The 16,735-nt window shown below is 54.7% G+C and overlaps 1 protein-coding gene across 1 annotated transcript in view; it reads right to left on the reverse strand.

The window, feature by feature from the left end:
- The window catches only part of SAMD11 (sterile alpha motif domain containing 11), a 122,437-nt gene that overhangs the window by 8,982 nt on the left and 96,720 nt on the right, over positions 1–16,735 (reverse strand). The window contains exons 7-10 of the mRNA XM_014941342.1: positions 11,685–11,748; positions 8,276–8,391; positions 7,815–7,893; positions 6,864–7,567 (exon numbers count right to left, since the gene is read on the reverse strand). Of these exons, the coding sequence (XP_014796828.1) occupies positions 6,864–7,567; positions 7,815–7,893; positions 8,276–8,391; positions 11,685–11,748 (963 nt within the window). The remainder of the gene's footprint in view (positions 1–6,863; positions 7,568–7,814; positions 7,894–8,275; positions 8,392–11,684; positions 11,749–16,735) is intronic.

A 16,735-nucleotide genomic window follows, 5' to 3' on the forward strand; every position in this document is an offset into this window, starting at 1 on the left:
GGAGGAGTGTTTCTCCACACGCACCGCAAAGCGGAAAACTCTGCCTGCCCTGTGGGTTTCTTCCCCCCAACCCTTCTCCTGGCTACGTGCTCCGAATGACAACGGGCCCCGGCACCTCTCCCTGGTGGCCCCGCTGCCTCGCCGGGCGCCAATCGCTGCAGAAGAGACTCCTGCTCCTTCCAAGTGCTCATTTTTCAACCCAGCCCAGCCCGAAATACCCCCCTGGATCGCTCCATCCCCAGGGCAGCAGAAACCATGGCCCTCCCCGTGCCCCACGGCGCGGAGCCGGGCATCTCTTCGACGGGGAGGGATGGCCCCTGCCAGCCCCCGCAGCCCCCGCAGCTCAGGTCAAGCCCGTGTGTCAATTCTCCGCAACGCAACAGCGGTTCAGGTCCCAGCCCTGTCAGCAGAGAGAAAGGTGATGGGTTCCAAAAGGGTGGAAGATGCGCTCCCCGCCTCCCCCTCCCCATCCCCAGGCCCTGCGTCGCGGCGCCTGACAGCACAGGGGGAGAAAATGGGGCTGGAGACCAGAGAGGAGCTGGAGAGAATAAGAAATGGGGAGAGGAACACCAGCCAAGTGACTCCTGTCTGCAACAGAGGGTAAAAGGGAAAAGGCAGAAACAAGTAATGAAGAAACCCAGCTCCAGAAAGCACCACCTGGGGGGAGGGAAGGGGGGAGATGTCATTATTAACCTGTGGAACTCCCTGCTGCATGATAGCATTGAGACCAAGAGATCAAGAGGACATCTATAAGGATGTGAACATTCGTGTTTATGGTGGGTAAAGAAAGACTTTACAAGGAGCATAAACTGCTTTGCTTTGGGGCACGAAGCAACAAATTACCAGGAAAAAAAAAAATAAATAAAAAAAATCTTTCTCCCAGGGCTTTATCTTGACAAAATTATCTATTTTGTTGGCTTCAAGTTTTTTCCTGAGGCTCCTGATCAGCCCCAAGGATGCAACCTCTCCGATCCGTCCAGAGCGGGTCAGAGAGCACTTCTGAGAGTAACAACAAGGCAAAGTGGGACACAACAAAATGATGATGGGGAGCAGAAACCCCAGCAGGAGGAGTGGCCGGTGCCCCGGGGAACCGAGCTAGTCAGGGGCAAGAGGTGCAGGAAGAGGCACAGAAGGAGCAAAGCCACCCGCCGAGTCCCCAGTAGCCCATTGGCAAAGCCACCAGCACAGTCGGAGGCAGCAGGAAAGGGACAGGATTTAGGGAGGAAGTCATCGTGCCAATAAGATGCTTGTGAAGCAGCAGCAGCAGCAGCAGCCTGCACAGGGCACAGTCACACACCATGTAATCACTTCCCCTGCCTTTCCGCTCCCAACTTCCTCCCCCCCTTCCCGATCCCCCCCGCTCTCCACCACAGAGCCCTGGCTGTGGGCACAGCCCACGGGGCACGCGGGGGGTGACACAGGGACCCTCCAGCTCCTGGGGAAGGAGGGACAAGCCCCTGCTCACCAACACCCCCAGAAAATGGGGATGAATCCGCGTTCCTCCATACACACATGGGCCAGTGCCAGCAGACGGGTGCCACCTCTGCCGTGGGGAGAAGCAGAAGTCCTCCAAGGCCTCCTGCCCCTCTGGAGCAGGGACAAGGCTGTCCCTCTCTCTCCCCGTGCCTCGGGCACATCTTTGGAGGCTCCTCACCAGCACTGAGCACCAGCCTGGGACCCTCAGGGCATTCACCATGAGCAACAACCAGACCTTCACCTGGTCCAGTGGAAGGTGTCCATGGCTGGGTTGGAACTAGATGATCGTTAAGTTCCTTCCAACCCAACCCATTCCATGTTTCTATGATTCCCACCCCCTTCAAATCCTTACTCCCTACCACCACCTTTCCTTCCAGCAGGCACGGGACCCTCTCCCAAGTCCCAGCCTCACAAGATGCTCCATTTGCTGCTCCCAGGAGCAGCTCTGCCCATGGAGACCCTCCCCACGTCCTGGCTCTCTTCACACCCCTTCTTCTCCCAGCTGGAAAAAGCTCCAGACACTGGTGTGTGCCCAGTACCAGCTGAAGGGCTGCCTTTCCAGCGAGGGGTCTGTCAGCACGGGAGGCAGAGCCCGTTGCCAAAGGGCCAGCGAGCACTTTCCTTCCCCTCGCCACCCCCAGCGACCAGACAGACAGACAGACAGATGGACACGAGCCCTCAATCCCATTCCTATTGCATTCCATTTTCCAGGAGACAAACTCACAGCTGCTTATGTTAAAATTCACAAAACACTCAAATAGCTGAGGGCTTTTTTTTTTTTTTTTCCCTGTTTGGGGTTTTTTTTTTTTTTTGCTGTTTGGGGGGAGGCTTTTTCTTTCTGAGGGTGGGGGGTAATTTTCTTTCTCTTTTTTTTGGAAGAGTGGCTGCAGCTTGGTAAATAGAGGAAGCGAAATTGAACTCAATTATTCCAGGCACAGTCAATGCTGGGGCGAGACACCTCCATCTGCAGCCAGAGCGAGCGTCTCCGAGGGGATCTGACTGTAACAGCCAACTGCTTTAAAATTAGGTACTTCCTTATTCCAAAAGCAAGCCAAGGATTGAATTGCAGCAACGCAGCGCTTGGGAATAAATTCTCCACTCACCAGCCAGCCCCAGCCTCAGGGTTTAACCTCAGCCTGCGGGGAGAGGCTGGCGAGCCCTCACCAGTCACACACACACACACTTTTCCAGGTCCCCACCAGTGCTGGGCAGAGATTTTTTGCCCAAATGCTGCTCTGGCAGCTGGCAGGGATGAAGGGGAAGGTGTAAGGCTTCCCTCTCCTGCACACACGCTTGCAATCCTGGCACCAGGATCATTTGCAGGGTCACTGACGTGGCCAGCAGAGCTGAGCTACCAACAGCTTCTCCTACAGAAGCCCTTCTCCTCGGTGGTTTTCTTCCCTTTGTCTCTTCGTGGCCCCAGAAGAAAGGCAGGGAGAGGTCAGGGCGCGCACAGCCGCACACACAGAGAGCCTGCTGTGTCCAAGAGCGAGGGCAAGACAGGCTCCCCATCTGGGAACAAGAAATATTTTCCATGTACCCACACACAGAGAAATAGAATACGGCCAAAATATTTATCTCCGAGAGTTTGTTTTCCCTTCCCTTTTATACCAGGGAACCAGGGACTGACTGGTGGAAATATTCTTGGGAGGGGGAAGGTAAATACCAATACTTTGGGTTCTGGCCTTTTAGCAATCTCTGGGCCACAGAACTTAAAAGCTGGAGGGTAGAAACCTACTGCCACTGAAGCTGGTGGCAAAACACCCCTGTTCCCTGCAGAAACGCCCAAAATCTCATGGTGATGGCAGAGGAGCTCAGCCCCAGTAGCCCCAAGGACTCAGTCCCCGTTCTGTGTGCTCAGCACCCCTGAAGTGGGGGCTGTAGAGCCTGGTGTTCAGGTGTCCCCCTGCCCTTTTGCTCCCACCTCAGCCCTGTCACTGGTCTGAAGTCACCAGGAGGGACTTGTGTAGGAGGACACAGAAGCTGCAGCCCTCTGGCCTCAGTGTGTATATAGTACAGCACCGGCACTCAGCACACCCCATCCAGGCACTGCCCCCTTTCTGATCCTGAAGCCCCCAGAGCAGAAGGGCTCCTGTCCTTCCTCCCGTCCCTCCTCGGGAAGGTACAGCACCGTCTGCTCCGTCTCCACGCCCGGCTGCCCCCTCTCACTCTGCTCTGGCAGTTTGGAGAATGAGAACAAATCGGTGCCAAGCGGCTGGAGGGGACGCACCTTCTATTATAATAATGACATGTCACCGCATCCTGCCGGACGGCGAGGAGGCATAAAGGGCAGCATCTATTCCCTGCCAGGCCTCCTCTGTCTCCTCTATGATAAATGACGGTCCCAGAGACCGGTAATGGATTACAGAGCATCTCACCAGATGGGGCCCAGCGTGTAGGGGCTGAAAGGAATCCATCGTCCCAGGCCAGCGTCTTGTGGACAGGTGTCCACGCAGAAGCCCTCGCCACCCGTGCTGCAACCCATTTATAACTTTCCCTCCCTCCTCCTGATGTCCAGCTGCTTCACAAGAGAAGCCAAAGGCTGAACGGGTCGGGGCGAGCAACCCTTCTGGCCATCCCAGTAAGGGAAACCTCTGCTGGAAACACAGCAGCCAGGGTTGTCTATGCTGCATGGAAACCAGTGAGGCTTTGCCCCTGGCATCACAGGTGCCAACTGGGAGACCAGCACACAAAGCAGACCCCCTTGGAAGCCAGCCCACCTGGGGGTTTAATGAGTTTCACCCCCCTTCCTCCCTGTGCTGCACCCCCTCCTTCCCACACAGCGGAGAGGGCTCGGGTCGTGGCGTGGCACTGGAAGGCTTGCGTTAATTGCTCTCCAGACTACAGATCGATAGAAGGATTTTAGCCTCCTGCACACTCCATCCTTCACCTTTTCCAAAGGACGGGGCTGGAGGAGGGCGGTGGGAGGAGGAGGGGAGCAGGGCTGCTGAAACCTTGAGGAGATGAGGTCATCCAGCAGCCGCCGGATCCCCAGAAGGCAGCTCAGGGAATCGACCCAGCTCTGGCTGCCTCATCGATATTCTTCCCAGTAGGGACAAAAACCAGCTCTCTGCCTCCAAAGCTGGAGCCTCTCCTTGCTGAAAGACCAGAGGAGCTGCCTCCTGAAACTCAGAGGTCGTTTTCAGCCAAGCACTTCCCTCCTCTCCTCCCTCTGGCTCTTCCTTTTGGCCTCCCGTGTTACCTGCCTTGTTTGGGTGGCTCCTTTCCAATACCAGCCTCCAGTGTAACAGCACAACAGCATGACCATCCTGGCCAGAAAAGCACTCCTTGGGCAAAAAAGGGATTACAGAAATTACCTGGCACCGGGGGAGAGGCGGGTACGGCTCTGTCTGTCTGACTTCAGGTGGTTTGTGTTCCCCCAGGGCCAAAAATAACACATATTTCATCGACACACGTTACTCCAGCGCAGCCCACGATCCCCGCAGCACTTGGATCAATACAGCCCTCAATATTTCAGCTCCTGAACTCCCAGTTCCCCTGTGGACCTGCTCTGCTGCACCAGACAAGACACCCCATCTTCCCGAGCCTGTTTTGGGTGAGACTTTCTGCTGTGGAGTTGTGCAGTGCCCAGCATAACGGGGCAAATCTCAGCGCTGCTGTCCCACAAACAGGCAATACTAAGAGCCACGACAGCACGCCAAGCTGGCCAAAAAGCCAAAGAGCCCTCAGGAAAAGACCTACAGCTCTGGAATAGGCTCCACAAATCAGAAGTGCCTGGAAACTGGGCAGTGAAACACAGCCCTGATCTTTGCCGAGGCCTCAAGACACGACTGTGATATAAATTCGAAGTGATAATAATAAATGGCCTATTACAGTAACTGGCGCGTTGCTGGGGGAGGGAGGAAACCCATCTACAACCCAGGCCTCCCTGCAGAGCCTCACACAGGCCATGAGCACCACAGAGCCCTGCCTTTCCCTTTTTAATGGCCGGGAGAAAAAGGCTCCTGCGAGGAAGCCTCAGCAGCCCAAGGCAGCAGGAATATTTATCATGTTGGCCACCTGCCTGTCATAGAAAAATCGCTTCCTCCTTCCTGGTTGGAGGCAGCTCTAATGAGCAATGGGCAGCCACCTCCACAACCACGGCGGCTCTTTGCATAGAAAACAGGCAGCCTCAGCGCCCCACATGCCATGTCCTCCCCCCCCTCTTCCCCCTCCACGTGGCAGGAGGTCCTACCTCCCGCTAATTGCTCAGCCAAGTAATTAGCTGAGGCAGATTTTGGCTCCCGGCTAGGCTAGCGGGGCTGCCACCCTGCTCTGCCAACAGGAGTCCCCTGTGCAGAGCAGTTACCGGGGTCTGAAACCCCAGTTTGTAGCACCAGGACTCCTGTCTGGCTCCAGCTGTGCCTGCCTCTGCTGCACATCTCCACAGCCCCGTGGGGACCAGAGAGCTGGCAAGGACTTCCCTGCCTGCCTGTCCCATCCAACAGGCACCAGCCCAGCTTTACCAGTGCCTGGGAGACCAAGAAATACACCACGGGCAGGGGAAAGAGCCCATCTCCCTCTGCCCTGGGAAAGGGGCACAGCAGTGGTAGCTCTGACACCCCCGAGGGCACAGGCAGGCCAAAATGTGTATGTCACCACTGGGGAACTCTTTTGACACCCCATCCCAAAGGTGCCATCTCACCTGCTACCCTGGAAATGCCTCAGATATGACACTCAGCAAGGAGGAAAACACTGCAGCCTTAATCCTTCATTTCCGATGGTGCAGAGGGAGAACGGAGCACGTGGGAAGCAGCCAGCCCCACTCCAGCCCCACACCTCCCCAGTGCCATCCCCACACCTCCCCAGTGCCATCCCCACCTCCCCCTGTGCCACAGCTGCTGCCCATGCAGGGCAGACCCAACCTGCCCCAGGAAGCATTCCTTCCATCCCTTTGTCCTGCTGTATCTGGGTGTTTCTCTCCATCCCAGCCCCTCCAATCCCCACTGCTTGGAAATCCCATGAGCACAGCCCAGCAGCCTGCACAGCCTTTCAGGCCACCCTTCCAGAGACTCCTGAGCCTTTACTTTGTAGGGCAGGGCTTTGCAGCCATTAATAATTTTTGTTGCCTCTCCCTGAAGCCCCCTACAGTTTACTGGCATCTGTCCTGGGACACATGAAGGCCCAAGCAATTGCGAGATCCATCATTTTGCCATCTCCCTTCTCAAGTGCTTGAGACCCACTTTGTCCCCACTGACCCCCTTCATGACCCTTGATTTGCTCCATTGCAAATGGGAGTCCTTTATACTAATTAAGAGAAGGTGCCTGGTTCCCTGCAGAGACAAAAGAACTACAGCCACACCGCAGAACGTGGGGAAGAGTCCCACTTTTAGCACTCTGCAGAACATGTCACTGCTCCAGCCAGTGACCCAGCGACAGGGACTCACCCGCGTGGAAGTAGGGGCTCATGGTGTAAGGGAACCCGAAGGGCAGCGGCTGAGGCGGTGGGATGGAGGCCGGCGGGAGGTATTTCACCTCGTTTTTGTTGATGCCCGGGCCAAGCAAATGGCTGGGGGACTCGGCGCTGGAGGAGCTGCAGGGGGCATTTTGGCCAGAGGAGGCTTCGCCCAACTCCTTGGCCCCTTCGCAGACTTTGCCCGTCTCTTTGCACTCCTTCAGCTCGGCGGCCGAGCCGCTGCTCTCCGCCTTCAGGCTCTCCGGCTTCTCGTCGCTCACGTCGGCGTCGCTCTCCGAGTCCTTCATCTCCTCGTCGTTACAGTCCGGTGCCCCGTCCCTCACCCGGGGCTCCGCCAGCTCCTTGGCCTCACTCAGGCCCTGCGGCTCCGCGCGGTGATGTGCCGATTTCCGACTGCCGCGCCGGGGCTGCTCCTTGGGCGGCGTGGCGCTGCTGGGGACGCTGGGGTTGAGGGAGAGCAGGGGGGTGTTGTTGTGCCGCAGCACCAGCATGGCGTTCCTCCGGGACAGCTCTTCCCGCAGCGGGTGGCCCTCGGGGATGTCGTGCACGTTGCGCAGGGCCGGGTGGTCCGGGGGCAAGCCGGGATGCAGGCTCAGGGGGTCACCAGCCAGTAGCCTTTGCCTGTGGAGGTTCTCCAGCTCCTTCTGGCGGATGATCTCGGCCGACATCTCTAACCTGAATTGGGGAGAGGCGGAGAGGGAACATCAATGGGGGGCTACACGAGTCACTTGCTACCCCTCAGCCACGTTGAACCAGAGATTGTGGGACCAAGGTGCCACCTCCACACCCACACGTGGTTTCCATGGGTCTTACTTGGTCACCGCTCTGTCTCCTGCACACAGCACCCTGCATTAGCTGCTTCTAGGAAAGGGAAGGAAAAATCCAACCCAAGCCCAGGAGGCCACCCCTCCACACTCCTTACCTTGCCAGGTTTTGCTTTCGTAGCATCTCCTGCTGCCGTGCAAACATCTCCGCTTGTGCCGGCTGTAGGAACCCGTAACCTGGGGACAGGGAGAACAATAATAGGGGGTTATTAATCTCAGCATTGACTCTTTGCTAACGCAGGGCCGGCTCCCCAGAGGGCAAACAGAGCAGGAAAGGGCAACCAAGAGCTGCCTTTCTGTTCTACAGCCCATCTTCTCCCTCGCTCCCCAGGCAGCACAGCCTGATGCTGAAACATGGGACCAGGGAGGATGGTGGGGATGAAAAGAGAGAGCAGCCAAGGCGACCTGCTCCTGTCACTGCAAAACAAAGGTGAAGAAGCACAACAGCAACGGGGAAACACAGAAAATGGGTTTGGGCTGTTCGGTTAAAGGACAGTTTGTCACAGCCTGCACCTTCCCACCCCCCACCTCCCCCTGCAAACCCTTCTCCACCACTCACCTGGCGTCTGGCACAGAGCTGACGGCACCCCGAGGAACGGAGGTCTCAAGTGGGGGCCCAGGGCAATGTGGGGTGCATTCTGGGGTGAGAGCAGAGGCGGCGGGTGGGATATCTCCCTGCAGAAACCAAAAAATAAATTCGTGTTGAAAACTTGGAGGCTCCATCCACAGAGCCCTGAAGGCCCAGGCTCAGGAAGAACATCCTTTCTGCAGATGACCTGAGTCCTGCACCAGCAGCTGTTCTGAGACAGAAGATTCACCCGCATGCAAAACTTTGAAAACGGAGAATAAAAAAGAGAAGAAGCAGAACCAGAAGGGTTCCCATACTTCCCATCTTGACATGTTTGGTTCTGTGGCCCTTCAGCTGGGCTGTTGGCTGCCCAGGGCGAGCAAAGGCAAGGCTGAAGATGCTGCATCTGCCTGTCCCCTTAGCAAGCTTGGGTTTCTGTCTCAACTACCTGACAACTGAAAAGGCATTCTATATTTTGGGATGCCAATCTGGGAAGATCTGAAGGCATCTCTGGCATGCCTTGCAAAACAATCACTGTCCTTGCTGGGTGATCTTTAATTCCGGAGAGAAAGGCTGTGATTGAGGCAGAGAAAGACACAGACAGGAGAGATGGGGAGAGGGATGTGAGCAGGAAGCGCCACGGGGTCAGTGGAAAGGAGCTGGGCTGGAGAAGGGGTGGGTGATGCTGGCCAGAAAGGGCAGAGCAGATATAAGGTGACAAGTAAGCTGGAAGTGGCAGGTTTGATGGGTGGGGAAGAGGACAATGCCTGGAAGCAAGGCAGGTAGCGCGCGCTTGCAGGGGGGTGGAAATAATAATAAAAAAAAAAGGCAGGAAGGGAATAAGAGCCAAGGTCTCTTCCATTAGTCAAATCCGCCCTGGGAGCCTGCAAGCAAATCTCTGCTTTCCGGCTGCACGTCTCTTAATTCCTTTTGATGGCCACTTACAACATTATTACCTTCACCAGGGCATCTAGAGGCAAAGCCAAGTGCTGTGCCGTTCATTTTCATTTTACAATATCTCCCTATAAAATCTGCTTCAGGAGAGACTGGAGGGCAAGAGAAAGGGAGCAAAGAAGGTGTGTGTGACTTTGCAACAAACAAACCTCAGACCCAACCGTGGTCCCCCTTCTCAGCGGGGGGATGATGTGCGGATGCGGGATAATGAGAGACCCCCAGCCACCCCCCATCCCACACAGCTGGGGAGGGATTATCACCACGGCTCATGAAAAGCCAGATGAGGACCCTTTGGGCATGAGGTGGGCAAGGGAAGGATACCTGTCCTTCCTCTAGATCTTCCCAGTGTACTTTTCTCCTCATTCTATGCAGCAGCCACAGCAAAACCCTGCCACACACCGATCCACAGCGCAGAAAGGGGTGAGACTCCCCCCCAAAATTCCTCCTTCTCCCTACCCCTCGCCCATCTGCCCGTCTCTGCCTCCCCCCCCCACTTCCCGTCTGCCTCTCCTCCCCTTCTCCCCTTCCCCTGCCTGTCTCCCTCTCTCCTTTCCTCCTCCTTCCTCCCCTAGCTCTCCTCTAAACTAATTGCACAGCTCGCTGTGTCTGGAGGAGAGCCACAGATCGATCCGTCGCTGTTGAAATGTTAATGCTAATCGTATAACCGCTCCGCCAGCACCTCGCACTTCAGTGGCAGCTCCAATTAATCTCAGGTAACGCAGCCCGCGACCTTCGGCTCGGAGCCGGGGCAGCAGCCAAGCGATGCTCATGTAATTACACCATGAAGTGTGTAATCACCTGCCCTAATCCCCGAGGCCTCACAATTAGCCGAGGCCTCGGTCGCTGGGCTGCCAAGTGCTTTGCCACCCCGGACAGCCTGCAGATGAATAACGGACAATTAAAGCGGCATGACGGGGGCTAGGAGGTGTCCGTTCGATCGTAATTAGCTGTAATCATGGGGAGACGAGCCTGGCAGACGTGCTGTTCGTTTTATAAGAAGCAATTTAGGAAATCAAGTCGCTTTTAACCATTCCACGGCCAGGCAAGCGGTGCCCGTGCCCTCCCTGCCTTTTACAGACGCAGGGAAGGGGATCCTGCAAGAGAGGGAACGACGCACAGAAGCCCCAGGTGCCTCCTGCACACAGAGAGCTCAGAAGGAAATGCTAAAAACAAAGAGAGCGTCTACATTTTAGCCAAGAAGAGACAATCTGTGCCCAGGAAGGATATTGTTTGATGGGGATCAGGACTGGGCACTGGAAAATACAAGGTTCTCCCTTTGGTGGCAGCCCAATGTTAATCAGAGGCTATTTTTATGCTTTAATGTCGCACTGCAGGGCCCAACTTTGATCCCTAAGGAATTCACATCTGCTCCAGACCCTGCGGTTCATTCCCTCTGTCAGAGCTGTGCTCCTGCCCTGCCTCTGGGGGCCAGGGACCAGCTCACACTTTGGACTGGCCAGGGAATGGTGGGAAGCAGGGATGGACTGGGGAAGGGGGAGATGAGCTGGGGAGGGCAGGGATGAGCCAGGGAAGGAGGGGACGAGCTGGGGAAGGAAATGCTGCAGGACCTGATCAGATGCCACACACAGAGCTGAGCACAACAGCCTGTGGTGGCTCAGAAGGGGCTGGAAGAGCCCATCAGGAGCCACTTCGATTGTGAGAGGTGGGTCCCTGGTTGTGTTACACACACAACACATGCTGGGGATGAGTCCAGAGGTTTAGAAAACTCAGGGAGACACATTCACACATGCTGTCATCATGCCTGCCTGACACAGCAGACCACACAGAGACCCCAGAGTCGTTCTTTCAGCAACCCTGGAGCTCTCCACCAAACATGTGCATAAGGCAAAGCTGCTTGGTGAGGCCACACAAACAGGACCAGCCAAAGGTCCCACGCCTGGCACCGTTACACCCATGGAGTTGGTGGCCTGAGGTCAGAGAAGGGATGTCACCTATGGCCAAAGGTGAAGGAGTCATTGCACCTCTCCTGCCACCCCTCTAACGCTCAGCATCAGTCCCCAGCAGGACAGAACTTGGTTATCCTGCTCAGCCCATCTGCCTGATCCTTGGCATGGAAACCTGGTGAGGGAGGAGAACCAGGTCCTGTCCTGGCACTGCACTTCCAGGCTGCCTGGTACAGACACAGCCAATTGCTTCCAACAAGCTTGGAAATGAACTGGCAACCCCAGAGTAAAAAAAGCCCAGAGATCTTAACAAAGCACCTACTGTGCTTTTAGACAGCCATGGACCAAAACACAAATCCTTACATCTTTTCCCAGGTAGGTATCGGCGTTCAGCCCCCCCCATTAATTTCCTTCCTCCTCTTTTCCACCCGTCAGAGCAAGGGCTGGGTCGCAGTCCCATACTCTGAGAATGTGAATTTAGCCCTTGGCAATTACATCTGATACGCCTTGTCCTTACCTTGCAGAGAGCAATTCTGTGTTACTGCGTATTCCTCCCCCTGCCCCCCTCTTTCCCCTTGCACTGCATGCTGCTAAATTTGATATGTCCTTTAACAGGAGACAAATGGTTCACAAGGCTTAAAAAGTATCGACTTTTCTTTAACAATAAGCACTAATGGCCTTCAAATAATCAATATTTAAAGTCATTATGGGGTTACACATTATACTGTTAAAACCAAGCCTTTCACTTTAACCCCATCATATCCTCCCAAGCCCAGAGCAGTGCTCCCCCCCGACTCCCTCCCAGCTCAAAAGGCAGGCTGGGAGCGCAGGCTGTGACTGGAGATGTGAGAGGGTCAGGAAATGCAGATTGAAACCGGCAAGGCATGGAAATAAATTTAGAACGGATGGGAGAGGGAGGGGGGAAAGAATGCATGAAAGCTCTGCTTTCTTCTGCTTTGCATTTGATAGGAAGAGACACTTTAAACCTGAGGTAATAGGCAAGCAGCGCACAGCTCCTTGCTGGTTCGCCATCCGCAGACACTGTCTGTGCCAGGAAGGGAAAATAAATAAAATGAAAGGGCTTTCTAAAAATGGTGTTTGGGATTTCCAGGCAGAAGGAGACACATACTGACACTGCCCTTCTGGGGCAGCAACTGGGCCTGGACGCAGAGAGGGTCTGGGTTATGGCTGCCAGGGGAAATCGCTCCCTCAAAATCCAAAGTGGTGCTAAAACCAAATTAGTTAAATCAGGTCAAGCTCTTTGGCCTTTGCACCACGTAACGTTCAGCCAGCTGGGATCCGGTGAGGAATCCTCCCAGTGCAAAAACTGGAGAATGAGGGATCCAGCAGTCAGAGCAGAGGGGGATGCGAGGCTGGGGTAGGTAACGGGAGGAGAGAGAACATGTCCAGGGAGAAGGATGTGCCCGAAGAGCTCAGGAGTGAAAAGAAAAGCCTCTGCGACGCCGAGGGGAGGAATCAGGCGGTGAAAGAACAAATGGTAGCAAGAGCAGATGGGAAGAACCCAATCCAAAAATCTTTGCTGGGTATTTCAGGAACGTCTTTGCAGAGAGAAAGGCTGATGCACAGCGTTTGTCAGGGCCCTGCAACCAAAGGGCAATGAGCACAGCCCCGAGACCCCGGGAGCAGGAGACACTCTGGCCAAAGGGCTCGGCTTCCCCGGACCCCACAGACCAGGATGCTGAGGGCATCTCACACAGTCAGTATTTCCTGCTCCTTGGCATTCCTCCTGCCTTCACCCCTTAATTGTCTGTGGTCCTGGAAGATGAACTGTGTCCCTAATGCTTCTTACAGACACAACCAGAGACAGCTGAATGCTATTGCCAAAGTATCTGCCTCAACATCTGCCCTCTCTCTGGCCACAATCTGCCTTCTCCCCATCCTCTGAGGGGCAGGTTCTCCCACGTGGACCCCACGCCATACAGATGCACATGAACAACCTCCTGGCAACTCCTGACATCAAACTGATGTATTGTATTTAGCCCATCAGCTTCACCACACCGGGAAGCAGCTCCTCCAGCCTAGTCTGAGCACCTACAAAATGCCTTCCATGTGCAGGGTATGGAAGTTTTTCCCTAAAGTGGGGTGAATACAAGTGTTCCCCAGGCTCCAGTGGCACCAGCAGCCGTGGGCTTGGTCCAAAGTCCAGAAGCACATGAGCACCTCGAGTATGAACACGCCAGGCTAAACGACCCCAGCGAAACCAAGTATGTTGCCAACAAATTTTGGAGCCAGGATCCAAGCAGTAGGATCCAAGCAGCTCTCCAGGGCACGGCCACCTGCCGTTTCTGCAGGAGACACAGCAGTTGGGAGATGGGAAGTGCTCCAGGCTGGAGCAGTTACAGTGACACCTTTGAGTTGTACCCTTTCCTCTTCCAAGTCTTTTTATAACACTGAACTCAACAATCTTTTCAAATAAACCACAGGGTGCTGGCGCTCTATAATCCAAGTCTGAGTCCATCTAGACAAGGAACTAAGAAACCAAAACCACAAAACCAAATGGATTCTCAAAGCCTGCAGCTTGAGTCTACCTCTGGCAAGACCCATCAGTTTTACTCACTCTTTTTGACAGATGAGGAAGCTGGAGCAAAGAGATCAAGGGACCTCAACTCCACTAAAAGGACCTTGGAACCTGATCCAAGAAAATCCATATTCAGCGTGTGTGTGTCCCCTTCAGATACCCACCTGCCCACCTTGGGACTAGTACTACTAAACCTACCAGCCCGTTTCTGACCAGCAAAGATGGATGCTAACTAGGTGACAAGCCTCTGGTCACCTTCCCAAGTGTTCCCTACCTCAGACTCACCCACCTCTTCACACCTGGAAACTGGAAAACTGCATATAGAGTTCCCACTAACAGACAAAGGCCTCCACATTCCTGGCTTTGCAAAAATAGCAGCTCTGCCTTGATAAATAAAGCTGGGTCACCAGGACGGGTTTTCCCCCCCCTTGCTTTGCCAGACATAATGGCTGAAGTCTGGAGTGGCTAATTATTCTTGCCCACAAAGCTGCTGCGCTTGAGAGCTGACCTGATCCCCACAGATCTCCCGAAAGGAAGCTGAAATGGAATTTTAACACCATGCCAAACAGTTCACATCCCCCCGCATCATGCGTTATTACTTCTGCTCCTGGGAAAGGAGACGCCGTAAATCTACCTACAGTTTGCCTACGGACGCGAGCCGGCTTCCTCCATCGCCTTCTCCTCTGTCAGTGCCTACCTCAACCTTTGAAAATTTCTCTACCTTCACAATCACGGCGCACAGAGGCTGCTTTGATTTACCCTGTTGACAAAGACCATGGCAGCCAAGTACAAAACCCAAGGCTAACAGCAAAAGGGAGAATGGAAAGGAGAAATTAACCCATACGGTGCTTTGCTGCTTGCGATACATGGTCACTGCTTCTCCTGGTACCTAAAAATGCCCGTGGTGCGTGGCCCATGGGGCAAGGATGTTTGCTCCACACCACACACATTATACTGTTCTTTGAACACCTCAGTTCAGCTCAAATGCCTTCCCCAACACTGAGTACAACCCACTTTGACACTAAGAACCACTGTCACCGTGCAGCAAGGGAAACTGAGACACAGAGCGACTCCTGAAAACTTAATCCAAGGTCCCATGGGTATTTCTCGTGACGTCTCGTGACGTGCCCCTGTGTGTTCCTTTTCCCCACCTCACCTCACCAGGATTTCCCTCTCACTATTCACAGGGCTCCTGGAGAACTGAATCAAGATGGAAAGCAGTGGTCTTTTCCAACCATAACTCCTGGCCTTCAATCTCCATCCCCCAAGCAACTTCTCTCTCCCTTCCACAACTGGGGAGGAACACCAGCCCTAACTCCAGTGCCCTGTTTAAACTGCTAGGTAACACCCTCTTCCCAAACAATCTAAGGCTTCCTGGCCTAGCCCAGCTCCAAGAACACCTGTCTGGCAGTGGCAAGTACCTCTGGATATGATACATATCTTAATTAATTTTCAGTTTGCCCCTCCTATGCTCAGCACCTCCCCGTCAGCATCCTCCACCCTTCCTACATGCCTTTCCAGCCTGGCCTCGGGCTGGCCTGGCGCTTCTCCAGCCCACACGGAGCTGGAGAAACCTTCCCCGGGACTGCCTGCCCTGAAACTCCTCTCTCTCTCTGCATTCCTCACGGCTCTGCCTGCAACCCGCACGGATCGGGGCGGATTTGATGAGGTGGGTTAGCCAAAGTACAGCCCGGAGGAGAAAGGTTTACCAGGTCTGCCCAGCCCTTACACACCGCAAACCCGTCGGTCAGAAAGAAGGAAAAACAGACAGGATCTCCAAGGTTATAAACGTGGGGGGATAACTTTGAAACTCAACACATACATACGTGTGACACAGAACTGATATAGCAGCCTGCTGCATGCCCCCACCCCGAGATGAAAGCCAAAAAAGTGGAGATGCTAGAGCCTTTCACAGCTCGTCCCGTGATGCCCAAAGCCGTTGCGTCCCCGCGGCTGCCAGCCCCCCCCCCGCCTCTGCTACCCCCCTCAGAAACGCACCCAGCTTTAATTTAATTTCCTTCTGAAGTTCTTGATTGCGGAGGGAATGGCTTGTGGCACAGAGCAAGATAAATGAGCTAGACTTTTCGGGAGGGGGAAATCAGCTTTCCAGCTCTCCCGTCAGTGGTAAAGGGAAACCATGGCTCTGTCTTCCTCAAAAAAAGAAAATTTCTTCTCTTTCTATTCCATGCTAGAGCGTTCCTTCTCTCTCATTAGCTGGGGATGCTATAAAATGCAAACTTAAATATCTTAACTTGCTCCGTGCCAAGGGATGGGTTAGAGTCTAGCATCTGGAGGTGCCAGGCAGGACCAGGATGGTTTCCAGCAGCCAGCCACTCGCCGACCTGCATGTGACTGCCCATGTGCACACACCACCCCTTCTGCGCCCAGACACCCCAGCGTGTGCCAAAATCAGCTTTCCAGCTCTCCCATCAGTGGTAAAGGGAAACCATGCCTCTTGTCTTCCTCAAAAAAAGAAAATTTCTTCTCTTTCTATTCCATGCTAGAGCGTTCCTTCTCTCTCATTAGCTGGGGATGCTATAAAATGCAAACTTAAACATCTTAACTTGCTCTGTGCCAAGGGATGGGTTAGAGTCTAGCATCTGGAGGTGCCAGGCAGGACCAGAGATGGTTCCCAGCAGCCAGCTGCAAACTTAAATATCTTAACTTGCTCCGTGCCAAGGGATGGGTTAGAGTCTAGCATCTGGAGGTGCCAGGCAGGACCAGAGATGGTTCCCAGCAGCCAGCCACTCACCAACCTGGATGTGACTGCCCATGTGCACACACCACCCCTTCTGCGCCCAGACACCCCAGCGTGTGCCAGGCACACACACAAACCCACACTTTCACACCTGTGTAACGCCCAAAGGGAGACGTTAACACATCACGGGGGCAAATCAAACCTGCCCCCCCATGGGCTGCCCTCCCCAGGGGCACACTCCCCTCCTGCAGCCTTGGGGCACCCGTGCCTTTGCAGACTGGGGGTGCACACCGGTCCAAGGGGGCTGGAATGCAGCACCCCCTCCCCGTGTCCCGCTGCCCAGAGCCCCCACATCC

Source organism: Calidris pugnax, unplaced genomic scaffold (genome assembly GCF_001431845.1).
Source record: "Calidris pugnax isolate Ruff unplaced genomic scaffold, ASM143184v1 scaffold82, whole genome shotgun sequence".
Lineage (NCBI taxonomy): Eukaryota > Metazoa > Chordata > Aves > Charadriiformes > Scolopacidae > Calidris > Calidris pugnax.